Genomic DNA, 17,986 nt, shown 5'->3' with positions numbered 1-17,986 from the left:
TTTTTTACACACAAACACGTTTTTTCCCAAACAAAATCAATACTGAAATGAAAATCTGGTGATATTCTTCTGTTAATATTTCACAAAATTGATTTTCTGTAATATGTGAATGCAAAAGTATAGTCTTACATAGCAAAGTATGGGATTAGCTAAGTTGAGTTACGTTAAAATTGAGAATAAATAATGATGATGATGATCGAGCGGGACTGCCAATAATTTAAACATTTTTATGCCCCTTTCCTGTCAAATCATTGAATCTGGTAAAATCAATGCAACTCGCCACAACTCAATGTCAACTGGAAAACCGGGTTAAGTTGATGCGACATATTTGCATATGCCATTAAAATATCTTATGAAAGAGATGAAGCCCCCTTTAAAAAAAACAAACATTAAAATTAAACAAAATTTAAATCAAAATCAAATCAAACTTGGTAAGCTATACCTTTATACTGGCAATCTTCAACCTAACCTTGATCTGGCGTATGAACTTCACACAATTCCTAGATTATCTATACAAGTTGTTTATCACCCTATTATAAAAACTTAGCCTTTATAAAATCTGATTCCTCAGCCAACACTGTGGTTTTTTTCTTTTACAATCTTTTATGATTGTAATCTTTTGATTTATTCTTATTGTAGTAGGACAGTATAAATTTCCTCTGCAAAAACTAGAGAATATTTGTTGCTTTCACCCTAATAGCTTTGTATTGTAAACAGATTATCTAGTTATTATATAGGTAGTTTATTTCATTAAAATCACAACAAGCAGGATTTTAAAGTTCAACAAATGAAGGTAGTTTGCCTTTTTCATAAACAACAAGGAAACAATCTATGGCTTAGCTTCCATACCAGTAAACATACAAATACCTAGAAAACATTACAGAAAGCTTAACTCTACCAGTAAAGTTGATAAAATTAACTAAAATTAATAAAATTGTATGTAGTTTTTTTACAATTTTTCGTTTTTTAAATTAAGTTTAAAAATAAATTTCGTCACATCTTTGGTTTGTGTGTTTAAAAACAGAATGAATACCAATAGACAATAGATACTATTTACTTTAATTTATTGTCTCTAGACAATAAGTTGATACAAAGTCTAATAACAAAATTAAAGGAAAATTCTACCCATCATGGTAACATCTAACATCTAAATGTTTACTATGTACAGGTAACATATTTTAACAATTTTCTCTAATTTGAAAAGGGCACATCATGAAAAAGGGGTTTTGTTCAAATTTGATAAATTAGCAAAAAGAAGAACCTCTTTATTGGGTCAAATTATTCAGATAACAACATTTCGGGATCTCTAGCCTCAAATGTATGAGTTGGCATATTTGTGTCAAATTATTCAACATGGTACAGCAATATCAACACTACAGAATAAAACATCATGTGTACTCTACTATGTAAAACATCTATTATTTTGAAAGAGTATCGAACCTTATATTTGCACAGTACGATCATATTTCATGCACTGTATACACAATACAATATTGTAAACACACTATACTGATTTTACTATACTAAAAATATTTGTAGGTTCTTGTTGAATGTACGGTCTTCTGGAGTACCCAGAAAACATCTATTTTACTGTCAATAAGTTGGAAATATCAATGTACCCCAAACATCACTCAAGCTCTTCTGCTAGATGTAGACTTTGAGCTCCGTTTAATACAGTACTTTTTAAAATTCTTATATAGCGCATATAAGCAAGATCTCAATGTGTTGTACATAAATTAAAATAGACGAGGCAATAAGTTAAATTAAATTAATGAAAAACTTGTTCAAAAAGGAAAGACACTAACTGGGTCTTTAAAGAGTTTAGAGTAGTACACTGTCTGATTGAAATTGGTGGGGAATTCCACAGCAAAAGCTCTTTCACCATATGTAGATGTCCTAGTCTTAGGAACTACTATCAGACATTGGCCACCTGATCTAAGAGATCTGGTAAGTTGGATTTTAGCACAAATCCAGTGGAGTTAACCGATATAAAATGAAATAAATTTGATTTGAAACAAAAGAACTATCTGTCTTACCTCTTCCATGGGGTATTGGATCCATGGGAACATAAAAGCACTCATGCCGCTGAATTCCAAAAGAAAAATTATCCAAAGTAGATTTTAGGTAAATTCCAAAACAAAAATGTAGCGTATATTCCTTTACAAATCAACACTGCTTAATATCAATATCATTTTGATAGTCTGACAAAAGTTGTGTATATCCAAAAGTTAAAACGTATATATAAATATATATCCGAATGGTCACTTCACACATTCCTATATTATATTATAAGTTAGTGTGAGTTTTTTTTCTACATGTGTATTGAACAATTTACTGTACTTGGCTAAACACACAAATATCAGCTACATCCACAATTGAATATCATAGACTATTGATGTAACGCCTCACCAAACACCAATTCCTTTGCTTTTATTCACAATTATTGAACCTTCACTACATGTTCTGTACCAGATGGTATTAAACTGATTCTCTAATACTCACCTACCTTACGGAACACCGACCACGAATCCAGGAAACTAATTCAATTCCTTGATTTGTATTCTGTATGGAAAGTTTGTCAATGTCTTTTATTGTAATTACAGTTCCTGTTGGCTTATTATTAAAACTATTTCATTTTCATACATTCGAGTATTGTTTATATTACACCATTGTTTATAAGCACCCATTGTGATTACGAGTATATTAGTCACTAGTCACTGCCCTTACAAAAAAGTTCTATAGAATTCTATAGAGTTCTATAGAACATTTTATAGAGCTCTATGGTATTCTATAGAAGTACAAAATTTCTATAGAAACATATTTCAATTTCTATAGAATTTATTTTGTGTCTATAGAATGTTTCTTTTTTTCTATAGAACCTATAATTTTATAGAATTTCTATAGAATTTATTTATGAATTTATATATGTGATTAATACATTGTCTCACCATTATTGAAAGATCATGGAATGAAGTGGATTGATAATTACATTTTTATTTTGCCAATAACAATTTTTTTTTCATCGCTTTACAAAAAATTATAAGCAATTTTGCATGTAAAAGAATAGGATTTTTCTTTACCAGTTTATAGATTGTTGAAAATCAAATTAAAACCTGGACAAAATACAGAAAAACAATATAACACTTTTCTGTAGAAACTCTATGAAATCTCTATAGAATTTTGATAGAGATTTTATTCAATCATTCTATAGAAAATCTATAAACGAATTCTATAGAATATTTGATATAAATTCTATAAAATTATATTTATTTGATTCGACAAAATTTGAACAAATTAAAATTTGTAAGGGATATTAACATGAACCAATTATCATTGTGTACTTGAATTATATAAACTTTTGCTTACTGTATATCATCAATTATTATAATTTTTATTGTTTAATGGGGGTTACATTTTGATTTTGCCAATAGCAATACAATAATACCTTTTACAATTTTGCATGTAAAGGAATATGATTTTTCTTTATAGACTGTTGAAAATCTAATTAACTTGGACAAAATATAGAAAAACAATACAATGCTTTTCTATATAAACTCTATAAAATCTCTATAGAATTTTAATAGAGATTTTATAGAATCATTCTATAGAAATTCTATAGAATAGTTGATATAAATTCTATAAAAACATTTTTATTTAATTCTATAGAACACATTTTTAATATTAACATGAACTAATTATCAATACTGTGTATTTGAATTATATCAACTTTTGCTTACTGTATATCATCAATTATTATCATTTTTCATTGTTTAATTAATGGGAGTCGTTAATTAACACCTCCCTGGTTTTAACAAACACTACTCCAAGCCATAATGGATTGGTCCATGCATGCAGTGCCTCATGGGATAGCTTGGTGCAACTGCAAGAAGAAAATCGGCGGGAGGATTTTAATTGTGTAGCAGCCAAGCAAGCTAGCCTCTAATTTTATTTGAAGAAAGATGAATACTTTGAATCATGTACACTCAGTCTTAGCCAAAGGTTGGTTAATTAGTATTGTATTATTAACCTAGCTTACACATACCATATATGAGTTACATAATATAAGAATCTATGCTTTTTGGCCTAAATAGTAGTAGGCCTATGAGAATCAGGCCAACAAGCCAGCCAAAGTAAGGCCTACTACTACTAGGCCTACATATGGTGACTTGGGATTGGTTAAAGAAGCTAGGCCTAGCTAATTAAGAATTTAATTCGTTTTGTGCCTTCAAAAGAAAAGCCTATATCATGATATAAACAATTCTGTCCTTATTCTATTGTTTTATAGATCTCGCCATCTCGTTACCAGATTATACTGTACTGTAAAGCTGTTTTTTTGCTGCGACAGTCATTGGCCAACAAAGTAAAAGAGATGAACAAAACACAGAAGGTTAGCGCACAGGAGTCACAGCAGGACGAAGATACTGAATAGTTTTTATGTTTTGTATATTTTGTTGCACCTTGTTATTAATTCTTTTATTCATTACTCCAACTCATAACTGACCGGTAAAGTGTATGCTGATGTGTAATTATTAGTTTTATATTTTTAATTCTAAATTAGTTATTTAATTTATCCAAAACCTTGATCTTTTTACAGTGATATTATCCCTATTTCCCACAAGGTACAACCAAAACAATCCAGAATATATATATAAAAGACACCGAACTAACTACTAGTTATTTAACTGCAAAAACAATATTTAATAGTGTATAATAGTATATTTTTATGTGTATGTATACATGTGTAATTTCGTTTTTATATTGTTATCCTAAATATTTTATTGATATTTCAATAAATTGCAGTACGCACTGAAACAGATGAAAAATTGACTTTAGATTTTATTACAGTGCTCTTTTCGCCTAGGCCTAACAAACGATTTGCTGTCGCATGAAAGAAGGTCTAATAGCAGACTTGTATTTAAGCTGAAGATCTCAACCACCCATAGAAAATAAACATTGTTTGGCTACTCATTTTCTATAGAAAGTTGTTGGGTTTCTATAGAAAAGTGAAACTTTTTCATGGAAGTTCTATAGAAAATGTTATAGAATTTGTATACAGCTCTATATAATTTCTATAGAGTTTCTATGGAGCTTTATATAATTTCTATAAAGTTTCTATAGACCTATTATAGTTTTTACAGAGTTTCTATAGAATTTCTTTAGAGTCTCCATAGAATTTCTATAGAGCTTTATATAATTTCTATAGAGTTTCTATAGACCTATTATAATTTTTACATAGTTTCTATAGAATCTCTATAGAGTTTCCAAAGAATTTCTATAGAATTTCCATAGAATTTCTATAGTTTCCATAGAATTTTTATAGAGTTTCCATAGAATTTTTATAGAGTTTCCATAGAATTTTTATAGAGTTTCCGTAGAATTTTTATAGAGTTTCCATAGAAATTCTATAGAATTTTTATAGAGTTTCCATAGAATTTTTATAGAGTTTCCATAGAATTTTTATAGAGTTTCCATAGAAATTCTATAGAATTTTTATAGAGTTTCCATAGAATTTTTATAGAGTTTCCATAGAATTTTTATAGAGTTTCCATAGAATTTTTATAGAGTTTTCATAGAATTTTCATAGAGTTTCCATAGAAATATCTATAGAATTTCCATAGAGTTTTCATAGAGTTTCCATAGAATTTCTATAGATTGTTTCTATAAAAAACTTTATAGAAAATCTATAGAAAATTCTATAGATCTTCTATAGAATTTTTTTTTATAGAATTCTATAGAAAATTTTTGTAAGGGTGATGTAATAGAAATAAAATCAACAAATAATATTTTAACTAATAATAATTAAACCAGTCATGATTTATCATGAAGTACTGTACCTGCAAGAATCATAAATTGTTTATGGGTTAAAGTTGGCAAGTGTCCATTAAGTTTAAAGAAATCTTTATTTTAGTTTGTTTACTATACTTGCTGGGGCATTTATGCTAATATTCCATTTATTTAATGTTTTATGTTTTAATGTTGCACTTAAAATTATTAGAAGAATAAATCTTCTTCTTAATCTAAATCTAATAAAAATATTCATAATTCTGAAAAGTTATAATGATTAATGGAGAACATTCTTTTAGGTTATAAGTTGTTATTTATTCATACTTTCTTTAAAAGTAATAAATCTTCTTTCCATCTTGCAACTTATAATAAACCTAGACCATGTAAAAATCATTATACTGCAGTAACCACATTTCCATGAGCATCATAACTACAATAAATACCTTTTGCTGAATTATCCATATAGGATTGTGGTGAAAATTGAATTGAAGAATGTTTGTTTACTGATGTAGCAATAGTCTACATTTTTATTGTATTACTGTACTATTATGTTCAGTCTGACGCCATGTAACAATTCTTTCATTTATGCCGCTGTTGGACACGCACTAAAACAAATTTATTTCTTAAGGATGTGGTCATTCATATACTGTAATCACTTTTGTGGCTACGGATTAGGAATCTCCAGCACTTGTTTGTGGTTAATATTGGTTCAACTGTATAAATTAGGAAACAACATTTAAGGAGATCACGTTCATGTGAACAGAATTTGGGGAATACCAGAGGATGACAGGTTCATAGGTCATCCGATGTTATTGTGGATAATAATTAATAAATTAATTTGTATTTTTTAAGTTAGTCTAAGCAGATTGAGGGTAAGAGAAGCAGATTGAGGGTAAGAGAAGCAGATTGAGGGTAAGAGAAGCAGATTGAGGGTAAGACTAGAGAAGGATGTTTTTCTGTTACCAGTCTGACGTCAAAAGCTACAAATGTATTTATATACCAATCCACATAATGTTTCCTTGAAAAGGTGCAGTCAACAATAATTGAATTAAAATGAACTAAAAATAACGAATTACACATTGTGTAAAAAAAATACTTCATGGTCCACTGGCCATACTTGAAATTTATTAATGATGGCCATGTCCTTATTAAGAACTTTATTATCTAGTGAAAGGAGTATCTAAATCGTTAATCCATTGACAAACCAATTCAAGAATTTCAATATCTTTTCATTAATACATCCTGGTTTTGGACAAGTATTAAACTTTTATTATCAATTTGTCCTTTGAATATTTAATTAGGTTAAATATGAATGCATTAAATTACAAGTATTTAAAACTTTACTACTACACAATAGGTTTGCTAAAACGGCCCTAAATTTTTATTTTATTTTATTACACCTTATTTATAGAGGGTGACTCTAAACAGTATATGCTGACAATCAAGGGGCCCTCTTGATGAGTGACAGTGGCTGTGTGTATACTAGTACACCGGGGTAACCCCCTACTTGTCTCGAAAGATGTACTAGGTTCTTTAAAGTGCACATAAGCCAGATGTGTACACTGGACCTATGGTTTATAGTCCTAATCCGAGAGGACTCGTTCTACCACCAGAACCATGGAGCGAGTGAGGCTCGAACCCTTGTCGATGTTAATATGGCAAGGTATTACGGTTCCACTGTCTTAACCGCAACGTCAAGTCGGCCCCAAGTCAACTCGGCCTCAAGTCAACTCGGCCTCAAGTCAACTCGGCCTCAAGTCAACTCGGCCTCACATCAACTCGACCAAAAGCTAATCAGTCAACTCGGCCCCATTCAAGTATGGAACACAAAAAGCGAAGCGAATTGATAAAAGAATAAAATAATTTTTATAAACATTTTTATTTTACTGTATTAATCTAATAATATTTATCTAATATCCAAGAATATTTCGATTAATTCTGAATTGACTTTGGGTCGACTTAATGTGGGGCCGACTTGACTTTAGTCAAGATGGTTTAGGGCCAAGGTGGCCTGCACCCTTTTCTACATGTAATGACTGGTGAGGATTTACCCAGTCGACCTATTTTTTAGTTGAATATATATAGCCTGTTGAATAAGATGTATGTTTTTAAAAGGTTTAAAAACTATAATGTATTGTATACCTGCCAACTTTTTCAGTGGCAATGCATCAGACATTAAATTAAAATTATATATATTAATTTCAAAATAATGTTTTTCTGAATATTTTTTATGACGTGTGGGAAATAGCCACGTATGCGTGAGGCATAAAAAATTGGCCCTCATGCGCGAGACTCATGCATTATAGGTGAGAGTTGGTATATAGTATTGTTTCAATTTTTTGTTTCAATGACATGAACAGGAAATTCCACCTATAATTAACACAATTATTGATCCTGCCCTCTATAGTTTGGATTTTCATTTCTGATATGCTTTACTGACATCAAACACCATTTAGATTATCCCATGGAACTTGTAATAGGCCTAGTAACTTGACATATTAACAGTAAAACCCCTATTAATGGGACATTTTTCAATAAAGTGAACCCTTAATAGGTTGTCCACTGAATAAGAGTTGCCCTTTATGTTAAAATAATATACATTACTTCTTTTTTGCATATTGTTCGTTCCAGGAAAGTGTCCCCCTTAAATAGACCATCGTGTCTGAAGTAGAGATTCTAATTTCTCAGATACCACAAATTGTATCTGTACTGTTATCGTTACATGTCTTGGGTCAATATGCTGACAATAAACATCATTGAAATGACTATATCAGTGCGACATGAATGAAGGTACAGTAAGGAAATTCTTAGTAAAAACTAGATTGCAACATTTACCTAACCTTATGACTATAAAATGGTCATTCACTTTATGACCACTCATGACTATATCAGTGCGACATGAATGAAGGTACAGTAAGGAAGTGTTCTTAGTAAAAACTAGATTGCAACATTTACCTAACCTTATGACTATAAAATGGTCATTCACTTTATGACCACTTGAATTAATCTTTGCTCTGACAGCTGCTAATGGTCATCACAGGATTGAACTTTACACTGACCTCTGGCAACAAAACTGTAGTGCAACCTAATTTACTTCTGCAATTTTGAGGGTTTGTTTACACATGGTCATTTGACAGTTATTTTTTATTTCCTTTGTCAGTAACAGGATATGTGTGAAGAATCATGTTACCACCCCTTAATATGTAAAGTTTACATCACTGAAATGAGTGACAGTTAGCTAAAGCAATAAAGTCAAAACTTGACAGTCTAGTGCACCTCTCTTCAGAAGAAGCAAATTTTTTATATGGAATTTTGTTCTGAAGCGTACCACAAATAGCAGCTTAAACATAGAACCTACCAAGTCTTTTGCTTTAGATTCGGTGTAATAATACTCGTACATTTAACTTAAAATATGGACAGTAAATATAACACCCACATTATTTTATTTTTATTTTATCAATTGAAACATATGAAAATCTAGAATTAGGCTAGGTAACAATGGCCAACTACATCACTTTACCATAGCCACAACGACAATTCATCTTCAAAAGGATAACATTAAAATGCCATCCAGTCAAGAAAGAATAAATAAACAATTGATTATACTTCTCAAATGAGAAACTCTGCAAAGTGCCTGTTGTTAAGGAGATAATTAAATCTTCAATACTGTCAACAACAACTCATAAATAAGCTAAATTACTACATAAATCGACTTATCCATCCAAAATACCGATACACAGAACAGGGGACTCACCGGTAATAAACTAATAATGCGATAATCCCAAGCGGCGTTTATGGCTAATGTACATTACATTTGATATTGTTGTCAACTTGCAACTGGATTGTGAAGATTACAGAGCTTTAAACTGATATGCTATCATTTGCATGAAGTTACTGTATTTGTATTCGTAACCAACAATGTGCAAAATGTTGCACACTACATTCATTACATGGCAATTAAAATAAGCTCACTTTATTCATTCTGGTTAATTTTTATCAATAAATAAAAAAAAAATATTTGTCTATTCTACTACATAAATAAAAATAAACAATTATTTCAATAAAAAAAAAAATTCTATAGGTATAAAGGTATAAAATTGGTTGTTAATGGAGCTATCTCTAGTTATTATTTTTACGTAGTGCCATTGGCAGGCATTTTACATTATATAAATGAGTGTTTAGGACACATGACTGTCATACAGAGAGACCTGGGTTCAATTCCCGACAACTCCCAGTCTACTCAGCTGTAACTGAGTACCTGGTTGAAAATACTAGGGAGGAAAGGCGAAAAGGAACTGGCCACCCTACCACATAATGCAGAAGATTAGTAAAATTAGCTCCTAACAGCTTATTACCCTACGTTCAGACATGAATATGGGATATCCGTACCATATGTATGAATCGAGTTATAGTTACAAATGTGTGCCAAAATGTTATTATTTTTTTAGCCAAATTGTCACCTAGGGCCAAAACAGGAACATTAATTGGGATATCACTCAACAATTTTTGGTAATCAAAATACAAATATTAGTATTTGCATTCCAACATATTTTTATGATAACATTTTAAACAAAGGTCGTAGATAACAATCTTTACTAGCACTTATATTATTTACTTTAAAAATAAAGATTTCATTGATAATATAGTCATACCTTGTTGACCTTATGACATTTTGGAATATTTGTCACACCTGGTCTAAAATTATTAGGGTAAAAACATTTTTAACAAATTACTTTCCTTGATTTATAACCTCCAGGGTCTAATTAAACCAATTGTGTTTTGAAAAGCCCAACCACAAACACATTCAATAAATAATATGATATCATAAAGGAATGCCAATAAAAATATATTTATTAATCAATGGAAAAATATCAAGATAAAGTGAGTGTGTTGTACATTAAAATGTACAATAGAAATTGTTACACCTTTGTTGCCATGGTGATGTCACACAATTCTCTGTAGTAGGCCTTATAGATAGACCTACATTTCAAATTCAAAGGAATTCTCAAAGAAAACATACCAATAAAAATATTATAATTTATTATAATTTTTTTCTCTTCTAAGCACAGCCTTGCTGAAAAACAACTTGTAGTTAGTGGTTGTGTTAAATAATAATATGATGATGTCTGATAATTTGTATCTATCAAAATGTAATACAAAAATGTTTTTATACATTATGTATTTATTTATTGTAGACAAAAATTAAAAACAAATTGTTAGTTTCACAATTAAGAATTGAATATCTCAGTAAAAAAAATCATGTTCAATCAGAATGTCATGATTCAAGATTGTGAAGTGTTCCAAGGTGTAAACAAGACTTTTAAACAATCCTTCTTGTTTGGTATATATGTCAAATAGGTAATTGTAAAGCCCTCATAAATAGTTCAAGTCAAAGAAATTGTATTTTGTTGGTTCAGGTAAATGTAACATAGAAAGAATGCTTTCAACACAAATCATAAAATCATAATAATAATAATAATAATAATAATAATCATAGGTTTGTCATATGTCTCATGAAAAATGATTTACAGTATTACAAATTATGATAAATAAATCATTTTGAGACATATTTTTATAGTTTATATCATATTTATAGGTTTCTGCATTTTTGAAAGTCTGTATCATGTGCAGACTAGCAATTTATTATTATTTATTGGCAATAGAGATAGCCCCCTCTATAGTTAGGTTAAAACTGGTGAAATAGTGTGGAACTATGCATAGAAAATATGTACGGAATTTAATGTGCTGTGTGATGACAGAAACTAGGCCATATTTAAATATTGTACTTACTATTATGAAATGAAATTTCGACACAAAAACTCTATGGAATAATTTCTTTTCTTCCCTTTTCCTGCAATTACTGCACCACCTTATTTCTTGTGGCTATGGCACTGATATTATGATCAACATGTGATAAACGCACAGATTTAAATCTTACAGTAGTTTTTTTTTAATAGAGATACATTTTAATGCAAATTATTATTATTATACATGGTATTACATTAAATCAAATCATGCATATAATAAATTCTAAACTTTCAAACCAAAAATCACTGTTCAAAAAGATGAATCTGAATCTCCTTAAACAAACTGATTAAAATGTATCGATTAACAGACATTACAAAACATCAATTGAACATAATCTGCTAATATCAGCAATGAACATTAGAAAGATAAATGTAGAAGAAATGGGGCTTTAATGGGTTTATGGATCATAGTTCATGGACAATAATGATCAGTTTGTGAGTATGTAGGCTTCATTAGGATTCTATGTAGGCTTATTATATCCAAACTCGTAAATCACAACACAACTCATTGGTAAATTATCAGGTGACAAATCATACAGCTTAATTACAAAATGCTTTTAAAATTGGATTGTTTGTTCATCTGTACAGGGTGTATGTCCCTGAAATATCAACTCATACAGTTTTGATCTTTAGTACACAAATGAAAAATTATTGTTTATTTATTTTTATTGGTATTAACAAGGCCAACCGACCGACCTACCAACCGACCGACATAGTGAACTGTATAGTTGCATTGCGTGCAACTGAAAATGTCATAATTGACAATGTCATGTTACAAAAAAGGGGAATACCCAGACTCCTCGTCGTCAGCTCATGACACACATGCAGCAGCATAATGCATGCTCTACAGCTCTACAGTATTCAATAAAATAGTAAACTAAAAGTAAACGAAAAATGTATTTATTATTAGTAATAAAAACTTTGCCATTTACATACGTCATCTTATAAAAGAAAAGTGGAATCCTTGGCGTCAGTAATTGACATATGCAGCAACCCGAAGGTTACGGTGTATTTTTTACTCCCTACTACACACTAGGCTTAGACCATCACTAAATAAAGTCTTCTGCTGCCAAGATAGGCTTAGTTTCACTCCGGGAAAAAAAAAGTCTACATAATTTCTGGCTGTTCTGGCACACCATACCTGTCAGCCGAAATAAACATGACATATTTTGTCCTTTTTCATGAATTTGGGTGTTCATATTACCAGCGGCCAAAATTACTGGCGGCCAAAATGCACTGTGACCATTATTTTTCCAAAAATCTCAGATTGTTGTGAAGTAGAACGCTTCCACAAACAACATAAAAAGAACATTATAATATTGACACCTTTTTCAATAAATATTTCATTTTAAAATATAAATTTAATTTAATATCATTGCAAATTGAATTAAGGTATCAAATTTCAGATTATAAATTGAACTAAATTCATAACACAGTATTCATAAAATTATTGGTGTACCCAAAAGACGAAATTCTCTGTTTATGTAATTTGCAAGCCTTAATCTTATAATGTATGCCTGAATTGAGTTTTGTGTTGCTGAACTGAAAGGCTTAATATCATATGTCATAAAATATTATAATAACAAAATATCTATAATGATGTAGTTATTATACAATCTCAAATACACAATATGTTTAAATAACTTATAAACATGTTGGTATAATATTACACTAACAGCACAATTTGGTATTTGAATTGACTAAAGGGTAAAAAAAAAAACTAGAATACTGTATATCTATCGCTAGTGAATGTAATGTTACGATTAAATGATCAGTTTAAGGCATAACCTAAAAGATCCATGCAGGGCCTAAAGTTAGGTCCATGCGCATCCTAAAATTAGATCCATGCTGGGCCTAAAGTCAGGTCCATTCAGAGCCTAAAGTTCAGTCTATTCAGAGCCTAAAGTTTGGTCCATGAATGGCCTAAAATTAGATCCATGAATGGCCTAAAATTAGATCCATGCAGGGCCTAAAATTAGATCCATGCAAGGCCTAAAATTAGATCCATGCTGGTCCTAAAGTTAGGTCCATTCAGAACCTAAAGTTTGGTCCATGAATTGTCTAAAATTAATTCCATGCACAGCCTAAACTAGATCCATGCACAGGCTAAAATTTGATCATTACAAAATTAGAATCATCCCAAAGTCACATAATATTGATGTCCACTATGAAATTCACAATATACAATTAATGAAAAGAGACATGATTCTGTTGTTAACTTCTAATCTATCAGGGAACTTGATTATCTAACTGTCGAATCAATAATATTATATCAATGATATACAAACCTCTTTGTAGGTAACACTGATAAAACATCCTGGTGCAAGGGGGTATTTCTGAGGCATTGTTGATAAGAATATGATGATAATCCGTTAAAAAAGTATTCAAAATAAATGGTAAACTGTCTGTAATGTTTGAAAATGCATGCAACAAACCTTCATCTAGTCACAATGGACACGTTTGTCCTTCTAAAGCTATCAGTCCATTTGACTGAATCAAAGCTACCAGTAGTTTGAAGGAGGGAAAAAACAAAAAGTTGGTTGACAATTGAAACTTGATAAGCATCAAGAACAATACAGGTAGAATATTCAACTAAGGCCAGCTTAGTTTAGAGAAAGACTTAATAACTGCATGCCTTGAAAACGGCATAATTGTTGTATCAGTTGATTCTCTGTTTATTGTTATATGGAATGTTATTCAAATAGGGAGTATTGAGGTATTTAATTTGTTAGGTTACCAATGTAGAATACGAATACCTATTATTTGGCCATGGTAAACAATATAGAGCAATTAAAAAAGAAAGCAAAAACAGAAATGAAATCGGATCAAGATTAAAAAGATTTTTATTTGAAATTTTTATGCAAGATTTAAGATGAAAACAAACAAAACATGAAAAATAAAGATGAATAAAATCCAACTTTGATTAGGCCTTTTTGTTTTTTTTTTATGAATTTCGCCATAGATTCCTATTATAAAAAGACAAAATAAAGTGTTACATTTAACTAGAAAACCCATTTTTTTCTTTAAATTACGGTTTATTATTAAATAAATAAATTCAATTACATTTTGTTAATTCAATTTTTGGTCAAATTGATTACTGAAATGGCTTAAAACATTTGTACAATTATTTCTTCAGTACAAAGTTCAAACATTAGTTCAGAAACCAAGTTTCCAAACTCTGTCTACGTAAAATAATACTGTACCTCTGAACAAGAAATGTAGTTCATTCCAGTACTTTGTAGCTTAGAATTATTTATCAGTCGTAAAAGAATTTCCCAAATGATTTGCACTGATGAATGCATTATCTTGACATAGTACCACAGCAAGAGAAATGCAACATTAGAGCATAAAAAAAGATGGATGATATAAAATAAATTTGTTGGGATGACGATGTTCTTCAAAGATTAAAGAATGTTATCATTGCAAAATATTTTTTTTTCAGTCCTCGGAGTGACATCATACTTTATTTTGTATCCCATTTGTAATAACTATTCTAATTCTGTAAACGAAATAAAATTGTTCAAAAAGAAAAAAAAACATTTTTGTTATAGTTTTTCAAAGGACCATGTTAAAATCATTCTACTGCAGTTACTGCAGTACTGTAATCACATTTTGTTTATAATCTGTTCAGTTATTTAGCAAACGTATTGCTTCAGTGACTGCCTCATACAATTTAAAATAAAGTAACTGCAAGGATAATTCAAAATTTTAAGTTGTCAAAGAAAAACCTGTTCAATTAGCTGTAAATGACTACATGGGTGAATACTAGGGAGGAAAGGCAATGTGTTCAGAGGGACTTGCCTTTACCTGAAAACCAACGATGATTAATTATCTTCAATGTCTAATCAATTAGTTTGCATCCAAGCAATTTATTGCCAATGTTGCCTACAGTAAAACGTAAAATGAAAGAAATACTATTTAAATGCAGGCATTAATTATCACTAATGTTTTAATATAAAAGTACCTGGATAGATATTAGTTATCTAATGGAAAAATATCTTCCACGATTGAAGTCAAAGTTGCAATGGAATTAAAGGGAGTTTACATCATTATAGTACAAAATCATCTACTATCATCCCAAGATGTTTGTTTTTTATCATTAGTAAAATTAAAGATATGCTATTTAAATGCCGGCATCACTAATGTTATATAAAAGTAGCTGGTTATCTAATGGAAACATCCATTATTAAAGTCAAAGTTGCAATGGAATTTTACATCATTTTAGTACAAAATCATCTACCATGATCATCCCAGGATATGTTATGCTATTAAAGTTATCATTAGTACTATGTATTGGTAAATATGGAGTAAACTGTTGACTAGCGAAAGTTATTTTGTTTCTTCCATTTTGCATTTGGTAAATTTATGATGTACTGTATTGAATTACTGTATTGAATATTGAGAATTTATTCCGTTTGAGGAATTTTACAAATTTGTTACATACTTTTAGCATGTTCACATGCTCGAGTTAAGCTTACATAGAATGGAAAACTGATTATAAGTTGTATAAGTTACTCTGATGTACTTTCAATATAACTCTTATATAACATTAGACCACACACGCGTCTAAATGGAAAACATGTTAAAACTACAAGATTGACTGGTTATTTAACTCTTTTTATAGAAAAAAGAGCGTATAACCATAACTTTAAGTATATTCGATTAAATGTCATTTGTCAATACAAGGATTGCCTAGAATTCTGGTTCTGGTAGTCGTGAGTTTTTCGAAGTTTCCTCTTAATAGTTAAATGTGTTCACATTTTATGCACGCTGAAGATTTACATTGGTATATATATCAGTATATCAGATGTTTAACGTATGTATTGTTTCCGATTGAACTCAGAACAAGCTAATGTATCTACGATAAAGAAAAGAGTGTGTAAACATATTATAGTGTAATGCAAAGCTCATTTGAAATACATTATCCATTTATCTTGTATAAAATGACATACAGACGTGGGTAATACAGTAGTGCACCAAGTAATACAACCACCAGAGGTCAAATACAATCTCGCCAACAAACCAAACATATAAATGTTTCCAGGGCTCAAAATGGGTGATATATATTTAGCTTAGTAAATAGGAAAGATACCTGCTTTCGCATAAGCCTTTTTGTTTTATGCAATTTCATTTTGTGACCTACAAATGCTGTTGTAATAAAACGATATGAACCAGCGTCACCGAAAGTGTAACCTGAATTGCAATCAAGAATGATTACATCACACCCGATCATCATCTAAATAGCGTATTAGTTTGATAAGATATTGTATTCCATATAATACTGATTTTGTCTCTTGGGATACATTAAAAGCTTTTGTATGCAAAAAACATCAACGACTGATATCAATGTCGATATATCTATACAAGTTACTATAGTTACTCGTAAAATATTGTTGTAAGCAATTATTGCAAATGCAGAGTTACCATGAAAATATCTTTGTTCTACACAATCCATTTGGTAAATAAATTGAAAACATTTATATCGAAAATGACGGTTTTAATTATTATTGTTACTGATAATAATCTATCATCTGTTACTATCTGACAGAGAATGTAGGTGTATATAGTCTTAAAATAAGTCATTTTTCGAAAAGCAGATAATAGCATAAAAAAAGCACAAAATAGTTTTTAATTATTATTATTGCTGGTAATCATCCAGTAGGCCTAATGTGTGGCAGACCATGTAGGAGTAATCTTAAAATAAGCTTGTATACTTTTTACAGAAGCTAATAGTTTTTCTCTAAATCTTGCTAAAGCCGTTGTCATATATAATACAAGTTGACAGTTAGCAAGTTCCTAAATAACTTATTTCACAGTGCTATTCAAAAGTGAATTGATTGATTCAAGATTACCTTTTCCCCAAACACGCACCAGAATTGAAAACAGATACAAAGACTAGGATAGACACAGACATGTTCAGGAATAGCACAAAGCAGAGAATTATGCTAAATTTGAGGCTGGTTTCTCCATGCCATCTAGCATACAGTAGAAAACTATAAATTTCAGATAGTGGTATGATTTTTCAAATAGCAGAATGAATCTGTAAAACGGAAAAATCAATTCATATTTCTGCGTTTTCTAGACACCCTGTGTACTAAGATCATATGATCAAAGAGAATTACATTTATAGCTTCCTTTGTATCATTTTGGGAAGGATGGTATCTCAATAAAGTATGAACAGAAGGGACTGATGTTCATTTAGGAAAACACTAATAGCACTAGAGTTTCACAGGTATGTATTCCCATATTATTTTGTGGAAGACGTAATCCTTTTCCGGATGATGCAAAATGTCTACACCAATACATGTGTTGTCTTGTGTCAATCGAGGGGTTCTTACAAACAGATCCCTTTATGCCTCAATTCATTTAAAGCCCTATTCCCTATATTTTTTTCG

General features: G+C 30.3%; 1 protein-coding gene across 3 annotated transcripts in view; it reads right to left on the bottom strand.

Moving 5' to 3' along the window:
* Window positions 1–17,986, bottom strand: part of LOC144842630 (rho GTPase-activating protein 6-like) — a 71,865-nt gene that overhangs the window by 43,716 nt on the left and 10,163 nt on the right. Inside the window, exon 1 of one of the 3 annotated variants that reach the window (XM_078699110.1) lies at window positions 2,037–2,137. The exons of the other annotated variants lie outside the window; for them this stretch is intronic. Coding sequence (XP_078555236.1) covers window positions 2,037–2,081 — 45 coding nt within the window. The 5' untranslated portion in view covers window positions 2,082–2,137. Of the gene's footprint in view, window positions 1–2,036; window positions 2,138–17,986 lie in introns of those variants that run through there. 3 annotated transcript variants of the gene reach the window in all.

The sequence above is a fragment of the Antedon bifida genome, chromosome 5 (assembly GCF_963402885.1).
Source record: "Antedon bifida chromosome 5, ecAntBifi1.1, whole genome shotgun sequence".
In the NCBI taxonomy this organism is placed as follows: Eukaryota; Metazoa; Echinodermata; class Crinoidea; order Comatulida; family Antedonidae; genus Antedon; species Antedon bifida.
This window is presented reverse-complemented; position numbering and strand designations above follow the sequence as displayed.